This window comes from Protopterus annectens, chromosome 8.part1 (genome assembly GCF_019279795.1).
Source record: "Protopterus annectens isolate FY-2018-M chromosome 8.part1, PAN1.0, whole genome shotgun sequence".
Classification (NCBI taxonomy): domain Eukaryota; kingdom Metazoa; phylum Chordata; order Ceratodontiformes; family Protopteridae; genus Protopterus; species Protopterus annectens.
Genome location: NC_056742.1, coordinates 268,124,336 through 268,146,853, shown reverse-complemented (window position 1 = coordinate 268,146,853; position 22,518 = coordinate 268,124,336). Strand labels below are relative to the sequence as shown.

Genomic DNA, 22,518 nt, shown 5'->3' with positions numbered 1-22,518 from the left:
TCTTGGTTTGGAATGTTTTCTACTTCAGAACTTTAATGATTCACTACACTTTGAGTAAACCAATTACGGCTTTAATATTATCATAATTGAGATGTTGCATTGTACACATTTTCTGCTTCTGCTTTAGACAGTAATTCAAAGAATAAACTTCATACCCTCCACACTGTGAAGTTTCTTCATGGTTTGTTTTTGACCCAATATAGGTTGCATACTGGGTTTTCTCAAATTTCGAGGGATACCATGGATTTTTTCTTTGAAGTAGAAAACGTCCATACCTATCCCTTGAGATATTGTTGGCTGCTGAGAAGTGGTTTGCAAGAAGAGCTAAATGACCATTTTGAGAGGGAGCCACGGTGGCAGTATGCTGCAAAGTTATTTAGCTTCCGTTAAGAAGCTTCTTAGTATTTCTTCTGCTGTGAAAAAATTGTGATAAGGCATATACATATGCAGAGTAATGTGCTAAAACCTAACTATATACACAATCCTTTTCAAGTGACTAGCCAAGGAAAACAAGTTTAGGCATATTTAGATAAATAAATGAACTATCTCCAGCTATTCATTTTCTAAATTCTGTCTACCAGGGTAGCAAGGTGAGCAGGACTGAACAGTTTTGCCTATTCTCAGCAACAACCTTCAGCTTATTCAGTGGGATTCTCATGCATTTCAAAGCATGCTAAAAGATGTAAACTCTCCAGCATGACTCAGGTTTGTTTTGGGGCCTCTTTCCCATGGGACATGTACATTACACTTCCAGATGAAGTTAAGAAGGGAACATTCTTACCAGATGTCCAGTACACCTCACATGACTCCTGTCAACACAGAGAAGCAGTAGCTCAACTCTGAGGTCGTGCCTAACTGTTTTGCATTTCTATCATAGCAAATAACCACTCCTTTCTTCACCTTGTTTGTGACATCCAGTCATTAACCAAAAGTTGTGACCACAGGTGAAGACAGGGGCATACAACTGTCTGCAAACTGATTGCCTCATACTGTGACTCGGCTCTTGCTTCACCACCACTGTCCAGTATTACACCTACAGTACTGCTGCCTCTATGCCAGCAAGTGGTCAAACTCCTGATTCGCTCTCCCATCACTCATAACACTCCAAGATACATAAACTCTTCCGCCTAGTATAGGTACCACCTGGGTTCAGTGCTACATGGAGAGTCAGATGGGGAATTGACTAGCAGAAGGATCTCATTCCTCAGTGGCAAATTTTTGTTTTTGTATCAGAGGAGTGATCACCATGGATGTCAAGACCTAGCTCAGGCAGCAGACACTAAAAGTCTGAGGGTTGTAGTATGACTTGCCTTATGTTTCTCTGAGTGTGGAATTAGACACTGAAAGAAATTGCCTTTGTGTTGCCCGAGACATGCTGTGCATTAAACTCAGGCTGCAAGGAACCAGGATTCTTAGTCTTAGCCTTTCGGCTTTTCCTGGTTAGGGGTCGCCACAGCGGAACTCCGGTCCGCTCATGATTGGCAGTGGATTTTTACGGTGCCGAGTTGCCAGCCCGACGCCCAACCTTTAACGAAGGCAGGAAGCAGGATAAAATTATAAAAAAATTCTATTGAGTTGCCTAACTATGACTTACAAATTCCTCTTTTCAACAAGTGAGTTAAGAGAGTGAGGAGATGAAAAAATAAAACCTGGATCAGCCAAATGTATGTGTTAATAGTGAGGTATAAATACTGACTGCTGTATAAAGATAATCTTATTAACTTTGCAGTAAATACTAACAAGTAAAATAAAAAATTAAATGTTACTCCTAGTTTTTTTTTTCACTTTTAACATTATCTTTTCACTTTTTTTAATTTAGGTATAGTTATTTCCTAGAAGTAGTAGAGTTTAAATGCAGATAGAAAACAGCTCTGGTCATATCCCACTTGACTAAAGCATAGTACTGATATATGTGTCGTACCACCTTTACAGCAAAGCACAGACCTCAGCTAACTAAAGCATAGTACTGACATCTGTGTCATACCACCTTTACAGCAAAGCACAGACCCCACTTAACTAAAGCATAGTACTGACATCTGTGTCGTACCACCTTTACAGCAAAGCACAGACCCCACTTAACTAAAGCATAGTACTGACATCTGTGTCGTACCACCTTTACAGCAAAGCACAGACCCCACTTAACTAAAGCATAGTACTGACATCTGTGATGTGCCGTCTTTATGGCAAAGCACAGACCCCACTTAACTAAAGCATAGTACTGACACCTGTGTCGTACCACCTTTGCAGCAAAAGCACAGACCCCACTTAACTAAAGCGTGGTACTGACACCTGTGTCATACCACCTTTGCAGCAAAAGCATAGGCCCCACTTAACTAAAGCATAGTACTGACACCTGTGTCATACCACCTTTACAGCAAAGCACAGACCCCACTTAACTAAAGCATAGTACTGACACCTGTGTCGTACCACCTTTGCAGCAAAAGCACAGACCCCACTTAACTAAAGCGTGGTACTGACACCTGTGTCATACCACCTTTGCAGCAAAAGCATAGGCCCCACTTAACTAAAGCATAGTACTGACACCTGTGTCATACCACCTTTGCAGCAAAAGCATAGGCCCCACTTATCTAAAGCATAGTACTGACACCTGTGTCGTACCACCTTTACAGCAAAGCACAGACCACACTGTATACTGTGTGTTTAAATACAACCACCCCTGGGCAGAGATGGATGCACAAAAGGAAGGATGAGACGGTCCTTTTGAGAGGTAATAGAATAATAAGAAATTAGAAAATAGATAAATAGAGATATTCATTGAAGAATAATAGGTAATCAAAAGTAATAACAATGAACATCCATTTCAAAAACTGAAAAAAGTTCCATTTTGTATCTGCCCTGGGTCGTGGCTAAAAATAGTAGGAGGATCAGATGACCAACCCAGCCAACAAAATAAATCTGTCTACAATTCACACTATATTCAGTTAGTGCTCTTTCAGGATATACTAGTTTAGGTAAATGAGTAACAAAATATATATTTTTGGTTATTAGAATAAGTATTAATTGAAAATCTACTATTTGGTAAATTGTAACTCAAGGAATGTATGCAGAGCACTTTAACTCAGAATTGACATCTTCTGGAATGATTTTGCATTTCTTAGCTGTACTTTGAGAGCACAACAGTGCAAGGTATATTATTACTTTTTATAAGACATTTTTCCCCTGTGGTTGTGGCTCTTATATGTTAACATTTAACCTGGTACCACTGGAATTCAGTAGCACCAAGTCTACCATGGCAAGGTCAGCTGAACATACATGTCACTGCTATGGATGTCTGAATACTGTTCTGTTGGAACCAGTGACACAGCCCCTTTCATTGTATGTACCCATTTATTTTAATTGTATTTATTTGTTAACTGTGTAAACCCACTAAACATAAGAGCCTGCATTCAGATGTGACCTAGGATATGCAAGTGGGAATCAAGCCCGTTCCTACAGGATGCAGCACATTAGCAGCGTATAGCCTCGATCCTGTGCCTTACCCTGCCAGCTGTGCTAAATGATTTGGGAACCATGCTTTCTGCAGGCCTAGCAGCTTATAGCCTCGATCCTGTGCCTTACCCTGCCAGCTGTGCTAAATGATTTGGGAACCATGCTTTCTGCAGGCCCCTCTGATAGTGTTTCAGCTTAGTGCTCACTCTTCAAACACAACTTTGTCACATTCTGTGAGATGAAGTCCTATAATAGTTGTCACATTCTGTGAGATGAAGTCCTGTAATGGTGCCTGACCTGTATATCAAAAAACAACTTCTGCTGGGTCTTACTGTCTTTCATAGCTGCGCTGAATGGCTTCATCCTGTAGTCCTGGGTTTAATTGACTCAGCCTCCATTTGACATAAATCTTGCAACATGAAGTAAGCTACTTTGTCTATGTTTCTTTTACTCAAATCCTTTGCTTGTCCAAAAGGAGTGCATTAATATATTTTATGGTAATCTAATACATCTGTTTTATTCACCAGTTACTAGACCCCTGGGGTTTGAATTGGTGAATGGACATGCTCAGACTCTAGGAAGGTTAACCGGCTATAGTGTCCATCAAATATCTGATTACTTTATTGTGACCATTTAGTTGTGACTGTTAATCCTAATGGACAACTTTTTTATATGTAAATGCAAGTTATCTAATTTACTTCAATGATCAGTGGCCATTGAGTACGGATCAAAGCCTCACAGTTTGAAAATCTTAGCAGGTAACCTTTTTTTGGTCTGCTATATGTAGTCAGTTGAAATTCCACTTATCAGACTGCACGCAATCTACATTGTATTCCTCATTCTCTTCCAGTAAGAAGAGTCACTCTTTATGCCACTTTGTGCTATCTTTGGCATATAAAATATGAGTACACCAATCTTCATTTAGTTATAATGTCATTTGTCAAAGGTGCCAGTTTTTCAGCAGCAGACTTAAGTGACTTAGTTATGCAGAATGTGCAAGTGTCGTTTTTATTACAAAACCCCTGGCTAGCTTACTTCACCAGATGTAATCCTGTCTTCATATCCTTGTATTCTGCTGCTTATCATTTCAAAGATCGGGCTAAGATTTCTTTAAATTTGCAGTGGATGTGTTGAAATTAAAGAATTCTACAGAATATAACAACCTATAAAACCAGTGAGTACTTCCACACATAAGGAAGAATATTGGTGATTAGGAAATGGGTGAAACATTTGACTGTAATTTTCAGGCCACCCAGCATAGATCAGTTACATAGTTAAGATAAGGTTTCTTTTAATTATATGCAGGTTTCCAGGTTGCAGTGATTTCAAGAGATGGTAATCGACTTGAAAAATTGAAAAACTTTGTACCTTCTTCCTCTCGGGAGAATCTGCACACACTGGTTGCAGATGTAGGTAAGCTTCTCATTTGTATCTTTGCTTACAAAGAAAGTCATAACAAGTAGAATATTACCTGTTATCGCATAAAACAGTCTTACCTGTGGAAGTTTTCTAGGTACTGAAGATGGAGCAGAGGCAGCAAAAAAGGCAGTTCTGAATAAGGTGGGAACAGTAACGGATGTAGTCTCCTCTTTGGGATTCAGCTGGTGGCAGGGCGGACCGTTACACACTCAGACACTGAAAGAACTTCTTCGGGTAAGTTCTGAGTTGGACTTTTTTTCTGTTCACATAACCTAATGCAGCAGTACAAATTCAAAATAAATGCGATCTGCAGTCACTGCTGCTAGATTTTATTGTATCGTCTGCACTGAGAGGCAATGCTTGCTTTTTTTCATTTATAACTTTAGTCCTCTTTTAACACTAATATAGGACTATTGATTTGAAAACAATGAAACACAAATGATCAACACAGTTCTCCAAAATACTATTTTCTCAACATGAAATGGTACCAGAGAAGAAATAAACAGGGGGCATTCATTTTTTGGTGGGGGAATTTTGTACTGCCACTAAATACAGTCAACTGTGCCATTGTACAACTCCGAGAAAGCGATATGTTTTAAGATGTGGCTTAGTGCACTTCATAGAACTGCTATTATTGGCATTTGATGGCAAACTGTGAGCATTTATTTATCAATAACCTTAAAAGAGAGAAGGTAGCAGACATGCTTGCTATGAGGAAGCTAAGCTAAAGAAGTAAAATGTGCTGAGTAACATTGCAAATTACAAGTTTCCAAATCAATGCACAAAATTAAGCAGCAGGATAAAATGGTTGTTTTGTTTTAAATGTCAGGATCCCCAGTTCTGCACTTTCATACATTAGATCTTTTTAATGTCAGAATTAATGAGCCTGGCTAGTCTGTCCTTTAAGTGCACCTAGCATTCTGTCCCCCTCCATCCCTCCCTCCCTTCCCTCTTACCTATTGCCCAACTGTCTCATGCCTCACTGAATGTCCCTGTGCATTCCCTCTCTGCCACCCATGTTTGGGAATGCAACTCTGTATTAAGGAATACGTGTAGAGGTCTAGGAAGGAGTTCATCCCTGCAGTCTGCTGCTTATACAGTGCCATCCTCTTTTGCCATTCCTATTTAGGATAACCCCTTTGGATCTCTCTTGACATGATCCTTGGCACGAAAATTTTGTACCCCTGTTTCTTCTGGTCTTGCATGATAAGAGCTGTAGTGCCTTTAGTCACTACTCTGGATTCCTTTCTGCAGTTTGATGCCCATTTCCTTATATGGCCTGCAGACCTGCACACATTACTCAAGGTATAGACTGATGAGAGCCTTGTAAAGTGAAGCATTAGCATTTTGCTTCTGGAGTTGTGGATTCACTACAGCTTTCTGTTTTCTTTTGTCTTTTCCTTCCTTTTCTTGCTGTGTTTCTCCCTGTTTGCCAGTTATCGGCCCTCCATTCCTTGGCAGCGATTATATAGGCTGCCATTGGGGTTTTGCAGATAGGTGGCTGACACGAGCACCTACTTCAACATGGAGGGTGTTCTGTGCTCTCCTCTGTGTGCATAGTCCCACACATGAGGGCTACCTTCTTGGAGGATTAACTATTGCAGATTTTTTCCCTGTACAGTAAAATGCACATCTCATGCATTTTTTCTGTTACTGTTTTTAAGACCATTACTTCTTAAGGAAGGCTGATCCAGTCATCTATGAGCCATAGAAAAAAGAAAAAAACTTCCAGTTTGAAACTTTTGGTCTTTGTGTTTTCATGTAACACACCATTTGAAAGATTTTACCAGTTTAGACACTTCAGATTCCACTGCTCACCATAACTGTTTCTGTCATAATAATTGCCTGCCTCTTTTATTTTATTTATTTTATTGCATTTGTTTACCGGGAAAGTCCACTGGACCTAAAAGAGCCCATTTTCAGTGGAGGCCCAGGAAGAAAAGCTCCAACAAGAACATAGATACAGAAAAAAATAAACACTAATTGGTATAGAAGTAGAAACAGTGTTACACATAGTGATTGCAGTAATACATACAGAATATATACATAAAAGCAGGAATTTAGTTGGTTTGATTTCAGTAATATATACAGAATATATACATAAAAGTAGGAATCTAGTTGGTTTACAGTACTACACACAAAAATATACATTAAAGCAGGAATTTAGTTGGTTGTCAAATGAATTCAATCAGAGGTATAAACACTGATATATTAATCAGTATTGTTCCAGTATCAACAAGTGATGAAAAAAATAAATATGGAGAAAGTATCATCAGTCACTGGTAGCAAAAAGCACAGGAATTTAGTTATCATATAAGGGGAGGAAAGAGGTTGGGTTATAGAGCAGGTACATAGCCAGGAAGAGTTGAGATGATTTTTCAGTATTTCTTTGAAGATGGTGGTGTTGCCTGTGTTTCTTATAGAAGGTGGAAGTGAGTTCCATAGTTTGGCGACGGTGAAAGAGTAGAGGAGATGACCAGCAGGTAAGGTGGGCTTTTTTTCAGATCTTAGTTGCCTGATGAGTTGGTATTTGACAAGTAGAGTTGAGAGAGAAGGACAGTCTGTGGATCTGTAGATTATTTTGTGTGCTGTAGTTAATTGGGTGAATGAGATGGCGGGGGAGTTCCAGCCACCCGAATTGTGTCAGTGATTTACAGTGGTGGGATGAGAATTTGGCCTTGGTGGCAAATTTTTCTATTCTGTTGTAACACATTGTTTGTATTTTGTAGAATTTTGGATATTGGTGAGGAGAGGGGCACCATAAAGGAGAAAGGGTAATAAAAAGGTAGTTGCAAGGGTTTGTCTAGTAGAGAGGTAAAGCGTTTGTGCCTGTAGAGCATACCAAGCTTTTGGTGTGTTTTTTTGATGTTATTGTTTGTGAAGGTCAAAGTTAAGATTTTCATCTATAATAATGGATAGTAATTTAGTGTGTGTGGGACAGCTTCTATAGTGGTATTGTCTTGGGCTTGTATAGTGAAGAGTTCATCTAAGGGATTGTTTTTTCTTAGGAGTAAAAGTTACTAGTTTAGTTTTTTTTTTTTTTTTGGATTTAGGACAAGATGATTGTTAAGCATCCAGAATTCAGTAGAGGTGAGAGTATTCTGGGTGATTGCTGGAGTTCAGTGCACATTATTGTAGAGTCATCAGCATACTGGATTACTGAGCATTGTGGGAGAGTGGAGTGAAAGTTGTTAATAAAGATGCTAAATAAGAGAGGACCAAATATGGAGACTTTGGGTACCCCTGTGGAAGTACTGAAGAAGGGAGAGTAAGACTGTTGCCATTTGATGGATTGCTGCTTATTGGAGAGATGGCTATTGAACCATTGTAGGGTAGGAGAGAAATGTGGAGGGTGGATAGTTTAGAGAGGAGGATAGTGTTATGGTATTGGAAGCTTTGGAGAGGTCAAGGAAAAGTGAAGTAATAATTTTACCAGAATCCTGTGCCTGGTTAACTGTATCAAGGAAGGATAGGAGGGCAGTAGTGGTGCTGTGTCCTGGTCTGAAACCATGCTAAGTGTGTGATAAAATTTGATTTTCAAGCAGGTGTTGAGGAGTTGGTCATGGATGCATTTTTTCCAGTATTTTGTAAAGGGGTGAGAGAATTCCTATGGGTTGAAAGTTTGTGGCATCTGTGTTGGTGCAGCCTTTGTGTAACGGCAGAATCAATGCTTTTTTCCAGATGTCTAGGACAAGGGATTCTTTAATTGATCTTTTAATGAGTATGCTGATGGGATAAGCTATAGAGTTTGCTAGCTGCAGAAAGTGTGGGGGTAGATTGTCAGGGGCCAGAGTACAGGATTTTAGCTCAAGTGAAAACATTTTTATTTTGGTGGTGGGTATGTGGCAGAATTTTAGGTTAGAGTTGAGGGTAGGATTGTTTTCTGGCATGATTTTGTCATCAACTGTCTTGGTGGTGATGGTGTTTACTGTTGGAAAGGTAGCAGTTAGGTTAGCTATGGTGTCCATGAAGAATTAATTGAAGAGGGTGGCAAGTTCAGTAGGGGGTTTGTGTGGGTCAGGGGATGGGATGCTTTGAGAGCCTGGGTGTAATGGTTGATGGAGGACCAGAATTTTTTTTGGATTATTTTTATGTTGGCTTTGTAGGTGGAGGTAGTGGGCTTTTTTATCACTTGCTAGACATTTTGCCTGGTTGTGGAGTTGCTTGTAATGTAGTAGAGTTGAGGAGTCTTTGTTTTTTTGCCATGATTTCCAGATTTTATTCCTTGTGGACATTACTACTTTGGTGGATTTTGAGAGCCAGCTTGCATGGTTATGCTTTATTCATTTTTGGCAGGTTGGTGCTTGCTTATTTAGGATGCCAAGAAATGCTGAGTTAAATAATTCAACTGTTTCATTAAATATGGATGGTTGGAACCTTGTAAAATTTCTGGTTGATTTGTATTGGCGTTGGCCTGGGGTTGGAGTAGTTTTGTGTAGGATATATGCTGAGTGGTGGTCACTAATGCTATTAGGTCATTCCTTTTTTAAAGGACGGCACATATTAAGCTCTTGCCTTATTTCTTTAGCTGAGTCTGAAGACTGCACACCATTTTTGTTGCTTTCTACCACCTTTCTGTTTATTTACTAGACGAAATGCAGTCTAAAGTCACCTTATCTAAGATTTATTGTGTTCCTTTTTAACCAAGACAGTTAAATATCCTTCCCTGACTACCTTTTGTAGAATTACTAGCTCCTTTCTTACCCTTTTATCTACTATAAAATATAATCTTAAGTGTACTGTTCTTCCTGTACATAATTTCCTAGTCCACAAAATTCTGTTTTTCAGTTCCTTTTGTATCCTGTTTATAGTTTTGGTCACATATTATGAGGTGCCAAAAGAATAATTGCATATTTTGTTTCTTATTATTCACCACCAGCCACTGGGGATGCACAAGCCAGTGCATTTCTTTGTGCCGGTCCCAAGCCCGGATAAATGGGGAGGGTTGCGTCAGGAAGGGCATCCGGCGTAAAACTTCTGCCAAAAATTACTGATGCGGAGAACTTTTCATAATTGCATACCGGATCGGTCGCGGCCCGGGTTAACAACGACCGCCACCAGTACTGTTAGCCAACAGGGTGCTGGCGGAAATTGGGCTACTGTTGGCCGAAGGAGAAGAGGAGGGCGGCGTGCCGAAGGCAGGAAGATAGGAGGAAGGTTAGGAGTGTAGCAGTGAGGGTAGGAACTTTGAATGTTGGCAGTATGACTGGTATAGGAAGAGAGCTAGCTGATGTGATGGAGAGAAGGAAGGTTGATATATTGTGTGTGCAAGAGACCAGATGGAAGGAAGTAAGGCCAGGTGTTTAGGAAACGGGTTCAAATTGTTTTATCATGGTGTGGATGGCAGGAGAAATGGGGTAGGGGTTATACTAAAGGAACAATATGCCAAGAGTGTTTTAGACGTGAAGAGAGTGTCTGACCGAGTGATGTTTATGAAGCTCGAAATTGATGGTGTAATGATGAATGTTGTTAGTGCATATGCTCCTCAAGTTGGGTGTGCGATGGAAGAGAAAGAGAAATTTTGGAGTGAGTTGGATGAAGTTGTGGTGAGTGTACCCAAGGGTGAGAGACTAGTGATTGGAGCGGACTTTAATGGGCATGTTGGTGAAGTGAACAGAGGGATGAGGAAGTGATGGGTAGGTATGGTGTTAAGGAGAGGAATGCAGAAGGTCAGATGATTGTGGATTTTGCGAAAAGGATGGACATGGCTGTGGTGAATACGTATTTTAAGAAGAGGGTGGAGCATAGGGTGACGTACAAGAGTGGAGGAAGATGCTCACAAGTTGATTATATACTATGTAGGAGGGCCAGTCTTAAGGAGATTGGAGACTGTAAAGTGGTGGCAGGGGAAAGTGTAGTTAAGCAGCATAGATTGGTGGTATGTAGAATGACGTTGGTGATCAAGAAGAGGAGGAGGAATGTGAAAGCTGTGCCAAGGATTAAATGGTGGAAGTTAAAAAGGGTGATTGTGAAGTGGAGTTTAGGGAAGAGTTAAGACAGGCACTGGGAGGCAGTGGAGAGTTACCGAATAGCTGGGTAACTACAGCAGAACTAGTAAGGGTGACTGCTAGAAAGGTGCTTGGTGTGACATCTGGACAGAGGAAGGAGGACAAGGAGACCTGGTGGTGGAATGAGGAAGTACAGGAGAGTATACAGAGGAAGAGGCTGGCGAAGAAGAAGTGGGATTGTCAAAGAGATGAAGAAAGTAGACATGAGTATAAGGAGATGAGGCGCATGGCAAAGAGAGAGGTGGCAAAAGCTAAGGATAAGGCATATGAAGAGTTGTATGAGAGATTGGACACTAAAGAGGGAGAAAAGGACCTGTACCGATTAGCTAGACAGAGGGACAGAGCTGGGAAAGATGTGCAGCATGTAAGGGTGATAAAGGATAGTGAGGGAAAAGTACTCACAAGAGAGGAGAGTGTGTTGAGTAGATGGAAAGAGTATTTTGAGAGGCTGATGAATGAAGAGAATGAGAGAGAGAGAAGGTTGGATGATGTGGGGATAGTGAATCAGGAAGTGAAACAGATTAGCAAGGAGGAAGTAAGGGCAGCTATGAAGAGGATGAAGAATGGAAAGGCTGTTGGCCCAGATGACATACCAATGGAAGCATGGAGGTGCTTAGGAGAAATGGCAGTGGAATTTCTAACTAGATTGTTTAATGAAATTTTGGAAAGTCAGAGGATGCCTGAGGAGTGGAGAAAAGTGTTTTGGTGCCTATCTTTAAGAATAAGGGTGATGTGCAGAGCTGCAGTAACTACAGAGGGATAAAACTGATTAGTCACAGCTTGAAGTTATGGGAAAGAGTAGTGGAAGCAAGGTTAAGAAGGGAGGTGATGATTAGTGATCAGCAGTATGGTTTCATGCCAGGAAAGAGCACTACAGATGCAATGTTTGCTCTGAGAGTGTTGATGGAGAAATACAGAGAAGGTCAGAAGGAGTTGCACTGTGTCTTTGTAGACTTGGAGAAAGCATATGACAGGGTGCCTAGAGAAGAGTTGTGGTATTGTATGAGGAAGTCGGGAGTGGCAGAGAAGTGCGTAAGAGTGGTACAGGATATGTACGAGGGTAGTGTGACAGTGGTGAGGACTGCAGTGGGAGTGACAGATCCGTTTAAGGTGGAGGTGGGATTACATCAAGGATCAGCTCTGAGTCCTTTCTTATTTGCAGTGGTGATGGACAGGTTGACAGATGAGATCAGACAGGAGGCCCGTGGACTATGATGTTTGCAGATGACATTGTGATCTGTAGTGAGAGTAGGAATCAGGTTGAGGAGACTCTGGAGAGGTGGAGATATGCTCTAGAGAGCAGAGGAATGAGGGTCAGCAGGGCTAAGACAGAATATATGTGTGTAAATGAGAGGGAGGGTAGAGGAATGGTGAGGATGCAGGGAGTAGAGTTGGTAAAGGTGGACGAGTTTAAGTACTTGGGATCAACAGTTCAGAGTAATGGTGAATGTGGAAGAGAGGTGAAAAAGAGAGTACAGGCAGGGTGGAATGGGTGGAGAAGAGTGTCAGGAGTGATTTGTGACAGACGGGTATCCGTAAGAGTGAAAGGGAAGGTCTACAAGAGTGTAGTGAGACCAGCTATGTTATATGGGTTGGAGACAGTGGCATTGACAAAAAGGCAGGAGTCAGAGCTGGATGTGGCAGAGTTAAAGATGTTAAGATTTGCAATCGGTGTGACTAGGATGGATAGAATTAGGAATCGGTATATTAGAGGGTCAGCTCATGTTGGACAGTTTGGAGACAAAGCAAGAGAGACGAGATTGCGTTGGTTTGGACATGTGCTGAGGAGGGATGATGGGTATATTGGGAAAAAGATGCTAAGGATGGAGCTGCCAGGTAAGAGGAATAGAGGAAGGCCTAAGATAAGGTTTATGGACGTGGTGAGAGAGGACATGCAGGTGGTTGGTGTGACAGAGCAAGATGCAGAGGATAGGAAGAAATGGAAAGAGATGATCCGCTGTGGCGACCCCTAATGGGAAAAGCCGAAAAAGAGAATGAATTATTCCAACAAATATTCAAAACCATATTTCCGGGAGTTTGCATGGCCCCCAGTATGTCTATTGTATGTATGCTGAGGTCTGGTAACACTTTAATACTCCTCTCCTCTTCTGCACGGCTATTTCTAACATGTGCCAGTCTTCCAGTACAGTAGCTTTCTCCTCATTCTTCTTCACCATGTATTATAGTTATCTGTGAAGTGCCTGAATGCTTGTATCTTGTGTAGCTTTCCTGTTTAAACCTCCCATGGTAGCACTTATTACACTGGCAGTTTTTTTTCATAGGTTCATAGGTGTTTACTAGGCTAACGACCACAGAGGCTGTTTTAAGCCTAGCCATGCATCCCAAATCTCTGACAAGTTCTGATACCCTTGATAAGTGTAAGCATAGGCCTGGGAGATGAACCATTTACAGATTACCTGTTTGCATTAGAGACATAGGAGCCAAACCCAGGGATGAATTTCTGGTTTTCCATCCAATTGTCCAAGTTATACTTGAATTGGGTTAGGGAGGAACTCTGCTTCCCATGGATGGGGAGCCTATTCTATAGACAGGATAGTCTCTGAGATACATACCTATCTCTCCAACTGGTCCCATTTATATCACAGGCAAGGTTTAAGTCTTTAGAATGGCTAAGTCTGCTACTGTTTTGTGGATATGCAGGAGGTCCATCAGAGTGGGGTCTGACCATGCCCTGTATGCCAGGCATAGATCTTCCCTCAAAAGCCTGTAGGTGACAGAATGCAGGGATAGGACCTTGAGGCAGTCTGCATAGGTCATAGTACTTATGCCCTTTATTCTTTTAGTGAGGAACCTCTGTGGATGTTCCAGTTGTTGGATATGCCTGGTTAGGTACATACCAAAGGGTGCATTGTACTCAATGATAGGTCTGATGAATGCCAAATACAGTGGAACAATGACTTCCTTGGCCTTAGATGCCATACCTTTGTTTATAAGTTGCACAACATAGAATGATTTCCTCACCACTGTAGACATATGATGATCAAAGGCTAGATTACTATCTGTGTGTCCCTAAGTCCCTGACTACTGGGTCAACTCTATATGATAGTTACCAGGGATGGATGACCTCCCAAAGGATACTATTATGCATTTCTTGGGATTTAGTTTTAGTCCATGGCTCTGACACCAGTTATTTGTGTCAGCCCTTTCTGGAGAACATTTGTGTCAGTGTGAGATTCAATGACCGCTCCTAATTTGCAACCATCTCCAAATTTAGTCAGCCAGAGACCACTGGTGTTGGCCTTGACTTCTGAGAAGTAATGCCAAAAAGGAGCAGTCAAAGGACTGATCCCTGAGGGACTCAATGTGTGACTGGCCTCTTTGTAGAGGTGGACTCCCCAATTCTAACTTCCTGGGTCCTGTCTGTGAGCCAGTTAGCTATCCACCGGATGACATACGGGTTTGTACCCATCCTCTTGAGTTTGTCAGCAATACCTGAGTGGGGTTTTGTGTCAAAGTCCTTGGCCAGGTCAGGGTAGGCAGTGTGAATGATTTTGCCCTCATCCATTGCTTTAGTGACCTTCTCAAAGAAGTCCACCAGGTTGAGTAGGCATGATCTGCCCTTGCCAAAACCAAACTGGGTTGGGTCCAGTGTCTGGAGGTTTACTATATCTCTATTGATCACCTCCATGATAATTCTTTCCATGGCTTTACATATAAGACTAGTGAGACTTGTGGGTCTGTAGTTTCCAGGGTCTGTAGATGGCCCTCCTTTGTGCAGAGGGATGACTGTTGCCTTTCTCCATTCATGAGGCACGAAGACTGTTTGGATGCTACAGTTAAATAGTAATTCCAGAGGCCCTGATAGGTCATGTTTCATGCTATTTAGAAGGCATCCTGGGATATTGTCTGGGTCCATTGATGCAGTGTTCTTGGTCTTAGAGAGAGCATTAAGGACCTGTTCCCTAGTGATATTAAGGGGAGTTATATCTGATATTTCCTGAGGGAAGGTTGAGGGGGGGAGAGAGGAGTAAATTTAGAGCTGAATTTATCAGCCAGGAGGCTTGCTATATCTTCTGGCTCGGTATAGGTGGCTCCATTTACAATTAACTTTGCACACAATTGTGTATTGTCTTTTGGTTGCAGACACAGCTAAAGAATGCTTTGTGGTTGTCCTTGGCCTGGGAGGCCAAACTTACCTCAAATTTGGCTCTGGTAGACTTTATTTTGTCTTCTGAGTTGTTTGTTTAGTTTGATCAGAGTGCTTTTAACCTTCTGGGTGCTGCACCTCCTAAGTTTTGCCATGATTTTCTTCCTCCTGTTATACATCCAATTGATTTTGTGATTCCACCACTATGGCTTGTTTTTTGAGTTAGTTCTGCACTTCTTTCTGGTGGGTACAGCTGTCTCTATGCAGCTATTAACATGCTTGTACAGGGCTTTTCTGAACAGTTCTGCATAGGCAGAAGTGTTGTCAGGGTTTATAGGGGCTTGACATTTTACCAGGTTCTCGCTTAATAGCAAGAGGTTAGCCTTAGAATAGTTCCTGAATATTCTCGGTTGAGCTGGGGGTCCAGGTTTTATTTTTACTTGAAAGGAGACCATTTTTTGGTCTGACCTTACCAGAGAAGACATTACAGTAGGGGGTGTGCAGCACTCTCCCGTATTAGTGAGGACCAGATCCAGTATGGTTGCACCCCTGGTTGGTGTATTGACTATCTTGTCCAGGGAGTTTGTGTTTACAAAATCCAACAGACTCTATGCATGTATGTTTGTTGTATAGGATTCCCAGTTAATAGTGGGGTAATTAAAATCACCCCATGAATATGGTATTGGGTTGGATGGTTAGTGTTTCTAATAAGTTTAAATACATGGTATGGGTTTACTGGGTCATAGAGGGGGACCTATAGCTTGCAAGGAAGTGGTATTGGATTTTACCTATGATGATTTGAGCATAGAGCAGCTCAAGTGCATTGCCCTGTTTGACCAGCCTTGAAGTGTATTTATTTTTGATATAAATAGAGACACCTCTACCTTTAGTCCCTGCCTGTGAAGTAGCTGGTCTAAATGTGTGGAAGGCATTATAACCCTGCACTGTTGATGTGCTCTCCGTGGCTTCAAACCACATCTCTGAGACCGTACAGACATCAGCATTCTCTAGGGTAGAGAGAGCTTCCAGGGAGTGGAGTTTTTTTTAGACTCCTGGCATTGAGCAATAATACCTTTAGATTTTCTTGGTTTTGATTTGCTATGTCAGAAGTACTTTCAGTTTGACATTACCTAAGAAAGGCACTATGGGGAAGACAATCTTTTAGCTAATATTCAAAATCCTAGAGGGGAGAGGTGCAGACCATCCCTGGTAAAGCAGCGTGGTCTGTTGACCATCTCCTTCTATGCTGACAAATATTGCACCCCCTTAGAATGACACCAGAAACTAAGTCAATTATTAAAGTCAATTATCTTTTGTTTGTATTGTGGCGTCATCCTTGGAGAAAGTAAAACGCTGCTCACTGCTAGGCTTACACCAGCCTGAGACACATATTCCGAGAGCTCTATGATGTCTCTTTTCATATATTCTAGGGAGGTACATCTCAGGTCATTTACTCCCACATGGACTATGACTGATCGGTAATTGTGGTCCAATGACCTGAGTGCATGGGAATGTGGTGGATCCTAGCCCCTGACAAGCAACTGACCATAACTTTCTCCTTACTCATCCTGGTGAGAGGGACATCAGTGTGTCTCACGATGGAGTCTCCAATGACTAGAATGTTGGATTTTGTGTTAACTTGCCTTATGGGCTTGGAGGTAGAGGCTCCATGAGATGTAGCTCTATGTGTTGATGTGGGTGTTGTTTTGAAAGAGTGTTTGGGGCTGCTGAGGGTATTTCTTATGTGAACTTTGTCTAGGAGGTCTTTATGGTTTAGGAAGGTTACATGTAAGGGCCTCAGTATATGTGGGTCTATATGTCTGCTTTGAACTGTGCGTGATGGGTGCAGCATGTGTACTACTGACAAACTTATTGACATTAGGGGTACTTTTATGTGAGAGCTTTGCCTCCAGTGACATGTAAATACATCTCTCACATACCATATCAGTTTGTTTGAGAATTAACTGGTTGTCAGTAAACATGAGGCAATTTCTACATTGCCTCAGGATGCCCATATCCACCAGGTCCGTAACAGACCGTAGGAAAGTTCATATCCATGGCAACAGACCCTTTTTTATTGATTAGACTGTTGGAGTGAGAATGTCAATCACTGTCAGGACTATCTGGTTTGCAACTATGTGGACAGTGCTTGGCACTACAAACTAGTTGTCCTTTGTGCAACTAGATATTGTAGAAATATCAATTGTGCTTTTAGAGAAAAATGTCACTCAAGGTGTCTGAGTCTGTACAGAGCACTGCCAGACACTTGAGGGGAAACTAATACATAGACCCTGATAATTTAAGGATGAAGTATTTAGGCAGATATTCTGAAGTTAGAAACAAATCAAACAGTACTTATTGAAAACAAATAATTAGCTTATCAAGAATGATGAAAAAAGGGGAGTCACATAAATGGCTACTGCCTGGCCACTACCAATGCTGGTCTCAGCACAGCTTCACTCTGTTGGGATACAATACTCATTTGCTTCTTCTCTCACCAGAAGCAAAAATGTTTGCACCAGTAGGCCTTCTGATGTAGGACTTGGTATATTTTAGTTAAATGTATTTATATAATACAGACATAAGCCATAAATTATCAGTGGCAGATTTAAAACTCCTCTCTATAGACATCCGGTCTTTAATATATTGAGTCTTACTATAGTTTATTTAATTTTTAATGTTTTGGTCACATCTTGTGGTTAGTATTTCTGTATGTTTGCTATACTTTGCTTTCACCAAATGTACCTCTTAGTAGTTTGTTTGATACAAACTCACTGTCAGTCACTATCAGTCATCAACTAGTCCCTCCTAAGGTATAACCTGTGTCTTCAGTTTGTTAGTTCTAGTTTAAACTAAATATATCATTCACAGGACTTTACACAAGTGTCCAGTCATTTTAGATCTTCTGTAACTAAGAAAAAAAGAAACTGAAAACTATCCTTTTGTTTTTGTTTTATTCACTCTAGCTATCTGGTTTATTTGCTTATGCAATATTGTTATATGTATTTACTCAGGTAGAACACTAATCTATGTGGACTGGTTATTGTCTCAGCCTAGGCTAGCTTATGTAAATATGACCTTCACACTACTATAGCATATTTGCTATGTTTTTTTCTGAATGATGTCTAAAATAATAATAATAATAATAACTCTCCATGTCTAGGCCTAACTTTAATACCATGGTTTCTTCTAATAATTTTCTGTCTTAAACTGTAGCAATCTTTGCTCAAAAATATGTTTTATTACATTTGAGGCTGTACCTCTCAACTGTCCTGGTTTTACAGGAAAATCTTGAGTTTCACCTTAAAATAGGGCATGCTACAAAATTATAGCTGGCCCCTTTAAATCATGATTTTGCACTCCTTTCTGCTTACCCACTTCAAATCATCAGTATACACCTGCGGGCATCACTGACTTCAATCGTACTGGCACCATAAGAGCTACGACTGTGTGGCTCTTTAAGATGATGTACAAGTTAAAATACAGCTGCATTCAGCATTTTATGGGAACATATTAAGTCTGCAGCAACAAAGAGCAAGAACTGTAAGTATGTGAATTGCTACTTTATACAACCAAGAATGGAAGCGTGTCAAAACTGCAACACAAAGAAAGAATGAATGTAAGTTGAATATCACTTGCACTGAAGGGGCATGACAAACAATGGAAGCATGCCAGTGAAGTTATATAACAACAAATGAAACTTTGTCAACTGCCCCTGAAGATAAAGAGCAAACAAAAATATAAGTTTGTCCATATGTGGAATAATTAAAGGTAGCATTTAAGCTGTTGCTGTAGAGAGATTATTTCTTATAAATGCGTGACTAGTAACTCTGTCATTTGAGTTTAAATGGTCTTTTAAAGCTCATATTGTAAATTATATATTTTTTCCTAATGTCAATTACTTCATAGGGAGTAATTTTACAGTAATCCCCAATGCGCGCGCGCGCGCGCACACACACACACGCACACACAAATTGTTTTGAGAAAAGGACCTTCACACTCACTAATGTCCCCCATCTGCTTGTTTAGTACTGAGAGAGGGGCCTGGTGAATGTGAAGTTTCATCTGCGAGTCTGCCGGGACATGGAACTTCTCTGTTTTCTTATTTCCTGCAGTGATAAATAAAAGTGATAGCAGCAAACCCAGGTAAGCTGTTGGAAATATGCCTGGCTGCTAAATGGGAAAAGCAAGCAATGACTGCAAGCTCTACAGTGGCAGGAGTCAGATCACATGTGAGCGGTAACCACCCTCACCCTTATTTGTGAAATAGAAAAAGAGATGATTCTTTGAGCACCACATACAGTATGTTTAGTAATGATTTTGTTTAGAATATAACCCATCTGTAATTATTCCTGGAAAATATGCTGTCAAGAAAGAAGAATCTGGATTTATTATTGGAAGTAGCAAGACTCATCCTGTTTAAGGGTAGTTCTTTTTATATTCATGGGGTTATAATTTGCAATTTACGTTGAATTGCTTATCAGTTTGACCAGTAAGGAACAGTGGGTTTGGCATCCAGTGCATGTGCAGTTTCAGATCAGTTAACTAGATTATTTGAAGAGGTCATCAGCTACTGAGACCCATCCGGTACTATAGGGGCTCATTGTTGCCCCCACACTATATAGTTTTCCTGAAGTCATATTTCTTTAAACATTTGATGCAGTCAAAATATTTAATTGTACTTTATTGTACCTGCTAATTTCTGCTGTAAATGTGTAAGACTTGTAGATTTGACGGCCAGATATTATGTTGTATTTTGTTGACTAAGTTATAAAATAAATTTAACTTCGTATACTTAAGGAAGCTCTTTTTCAGTGTTGGTCTTACTAAAGGGAGGAAGACACAAATGCTTTGACATAATAATTGGCTAAATAGGCAGTGTCTAAAAACAGGCTGTTTCCTTGTACTTCCTAATATATTTGAAAATTTGAGTGCTTTGGTTGTGAATTTGACTGATTTATATGTTGACATTATTCTTGTAACTACTAACAGTAAGCAGGTATGCCGTGTCCATAATATGTTTTGGTCACACAAAGTACTACCTGAGGTTTTACAGCTAGCCTTTGGATATGTCCTTTTTGATTTCCTCTGAAGATTTCAATTAGCACAAACCAGCCACTTTTTCTTGGAATGTACAGATGTTACAGCTGTATGCTTAATTTGAATAAAACATAACTCTGCTTACATTTTGTATCATTTTACCTCTTTGTTTCTGAGTGGTTGTATCCTACAATCCTATTGGGAGTGGGAGTAGTTACACGATTAGATATGCAAATTGCATGCTAATTAGCTATCCAGTATTTTCAAAAATGTACTTACTTTTCAAGAGCCTTTGCCCAGATTTTTGATGTCTGCAGGTTGAGAGTTATGTCTGAGGAGGTTTATCCTTCTCCAAATGTGTCTCAGAGTCAGGGAAGGGAACATCATGATTACAAGAGCTTGATTATGGGAAGAACCAACCTTAATTGATGGCAGAGCTGCAGCAGTGCTACATGTGAAATGCAGACCTGTGGTAGTTCTTCATGTGAAATGCAGATGTGCGGTAGTGTTTCATGTAAGGTGCTGAGCTGCATTGGCACTTCATGTGAGATGCTAACATGCAGTAATGCTTCATGTGAAATGCAGAGCTGCAGTAGTGCTTCTTGATATGAGATGCTGATTTGTAGTAGTGCTTCATGTGAGATGCAGATGTGCAGTAGTGCTTCATGTGAGATGCAGATGTGCAGTAGTGTTTGATGTGAGATGCAGATGTGCGGTAGTGTTTGATGTGAGATGCAGATGTGCAGTAAGTGTTTGATGTGAGATGCAGATGTGCGGTAGTGTTTGATGTGAGATGCAGATGTGCAGTAGTGGTTGATGTGAGATGCAGATGTGCGGTAGTGTTTCATGTGAGATATAGAACTCCAGTAGTGCTGAGTGAGATTCAGAGCTACAATAGTGCTTTGAGTGAGATGCAGACATATAGTAGTGTTTCATGTGAGATGCAGACCTGTGATAGTGCTTCATGTGAGATGAAGAACTGCAGTAGTGCTTTGAATGATATTCAGAGCTACAATAGTGATTTGAGTGAGATGCAGACTTGCAGTTGTGTTTCCTGTGAGATGTAAAGCTGCATCAGTGCTTCATGTGAGACGCAGACCTGTGGTATTGCTTCATGTGAGATGCAGATGTGCAGAAGTGTTTCATGTGAGATACAGAACTACAGTAGTGCTTTAACTGAGATTCAGAGCTACAATAGTGCCTTGAGTGAGATGTAGACCTGCAGTATTGCTACCCATCTGATGCAGATCTGCAGTAGTGTTTCATGTGAGATGCTGATGTGCAGTAGTGTTTCATGTGAGATGCAGACCTGTGGTTGTGCTTCATGTGACATACAGATATGTGGCAGTGCTTCATGTGAGATACGGAACTGCAGTAGAGCTTTGAGGGAGATTCAGAGCTACAGTAGTGCTTCAAGTGAGTGGCAGACTTGTAGTGCTTCATGTCAGATGCAGAGCTACAGTAGTGCTTCATATGAGATACTGACATGCAGTAATGCTTCACATGGGTGTAGAGCTGCAGTAATGCTTAATTTGAGATGCTGACTTGATAGTGCTTCATGTGCTTCCTGCTGATGTGCAGTAGTTATTTATGAGATGTAGCTCTGCACCTATGAATGTGATCATATGGTATTTGCTGCAGACCACAATTTTTTTAATGCCAACATAATTTGAAATGCATTTTTAACCTGCTACTTCAAGATCTCGTGTGTACAGATTATGCACTACCTACTCCTGCTGTAATATTTATTCATTCATTTTATTAGGTAACCCATTGAGCAAGGTAATACAAATAACCTTTTCATAACTCAGTCAACTGATACAACAGAGATATTAAATGCATAGGTAACAAATGTGTTGCAAGATCATTACTACAGTATTATTAGAACAAGAGTAACATTTCAATTTTAAGTTGATAGTAAAAGCATGGATATCAATGGATTGCTACTATGGTGGCTGTTCCTCTGTGGATACATTTAGCAATTGAGTGAAGCAGTTAGAACTAGTTTTTCTTTTTAGGATATTTTAAGAGATAGAGTGAAGGAGGTTAGGTTTTCTGCAGACAGTATGTCTATGGTAAATGGCAGAGAATTATAAAAGAACTGAGCCTATTACAAAAAAGGCGGTTTCCTCAAAGGTTAGGTTACTTCTCTGCATGACAGAAGAGAAGAGAATACTAAAGAAAAGTGCAGCTTGTGTGTTGGTTTAGAGAAGTTCACAGGTTGTGCAAGTGAAGGCAGTACTTTAACTGCAAGAGTCTGAAAATGAGAAAACAAGAAAAGTAGTGTGCCCATAAATGGAGTGCTAGAGTGTTGATTTTGACTAGTGTGATGCATTGGTCATCTGTGTGAGGGTATATAGATGAAATGTATAGCTTCATTACAGAAGCTTGTCAATCTATTGATAGCTGTTTCTTAAATGCAGACTGAAAGAAAAATGACAAACTAATTTTGGCAACAGTGGAGTCTTCCCTTTTCTTCATTGTTGTGTAACC

General features: G+C 40.6%; 1 protein-coding gene across 1 annotated transcript in view; it reads left to right on the top strand.

Annotated features, from left to right (window-relative positions):
• The window catches only part of LOC122810303, a 189,974-nt gene that overhangs the window by 69,505 nt on the left and 97,951 nt on the right, over positions 1 to 22,518 (top strand). The window contains exons 2-3 of the mRNA XM_044081862.1: positions 4,756 to 4,863; positions 4,964 to 5,103. Of these exons, the coding sequence (XP_043937797.1) occupies positions 4,756 to 4,863; positions 4,964 to 5,103 (248 nt within the window). The remainder of the gene's footprint in view (positions 1 to 4,755; positions 4,864 to 4,963; positions 5,104 to 22,518) is intronic.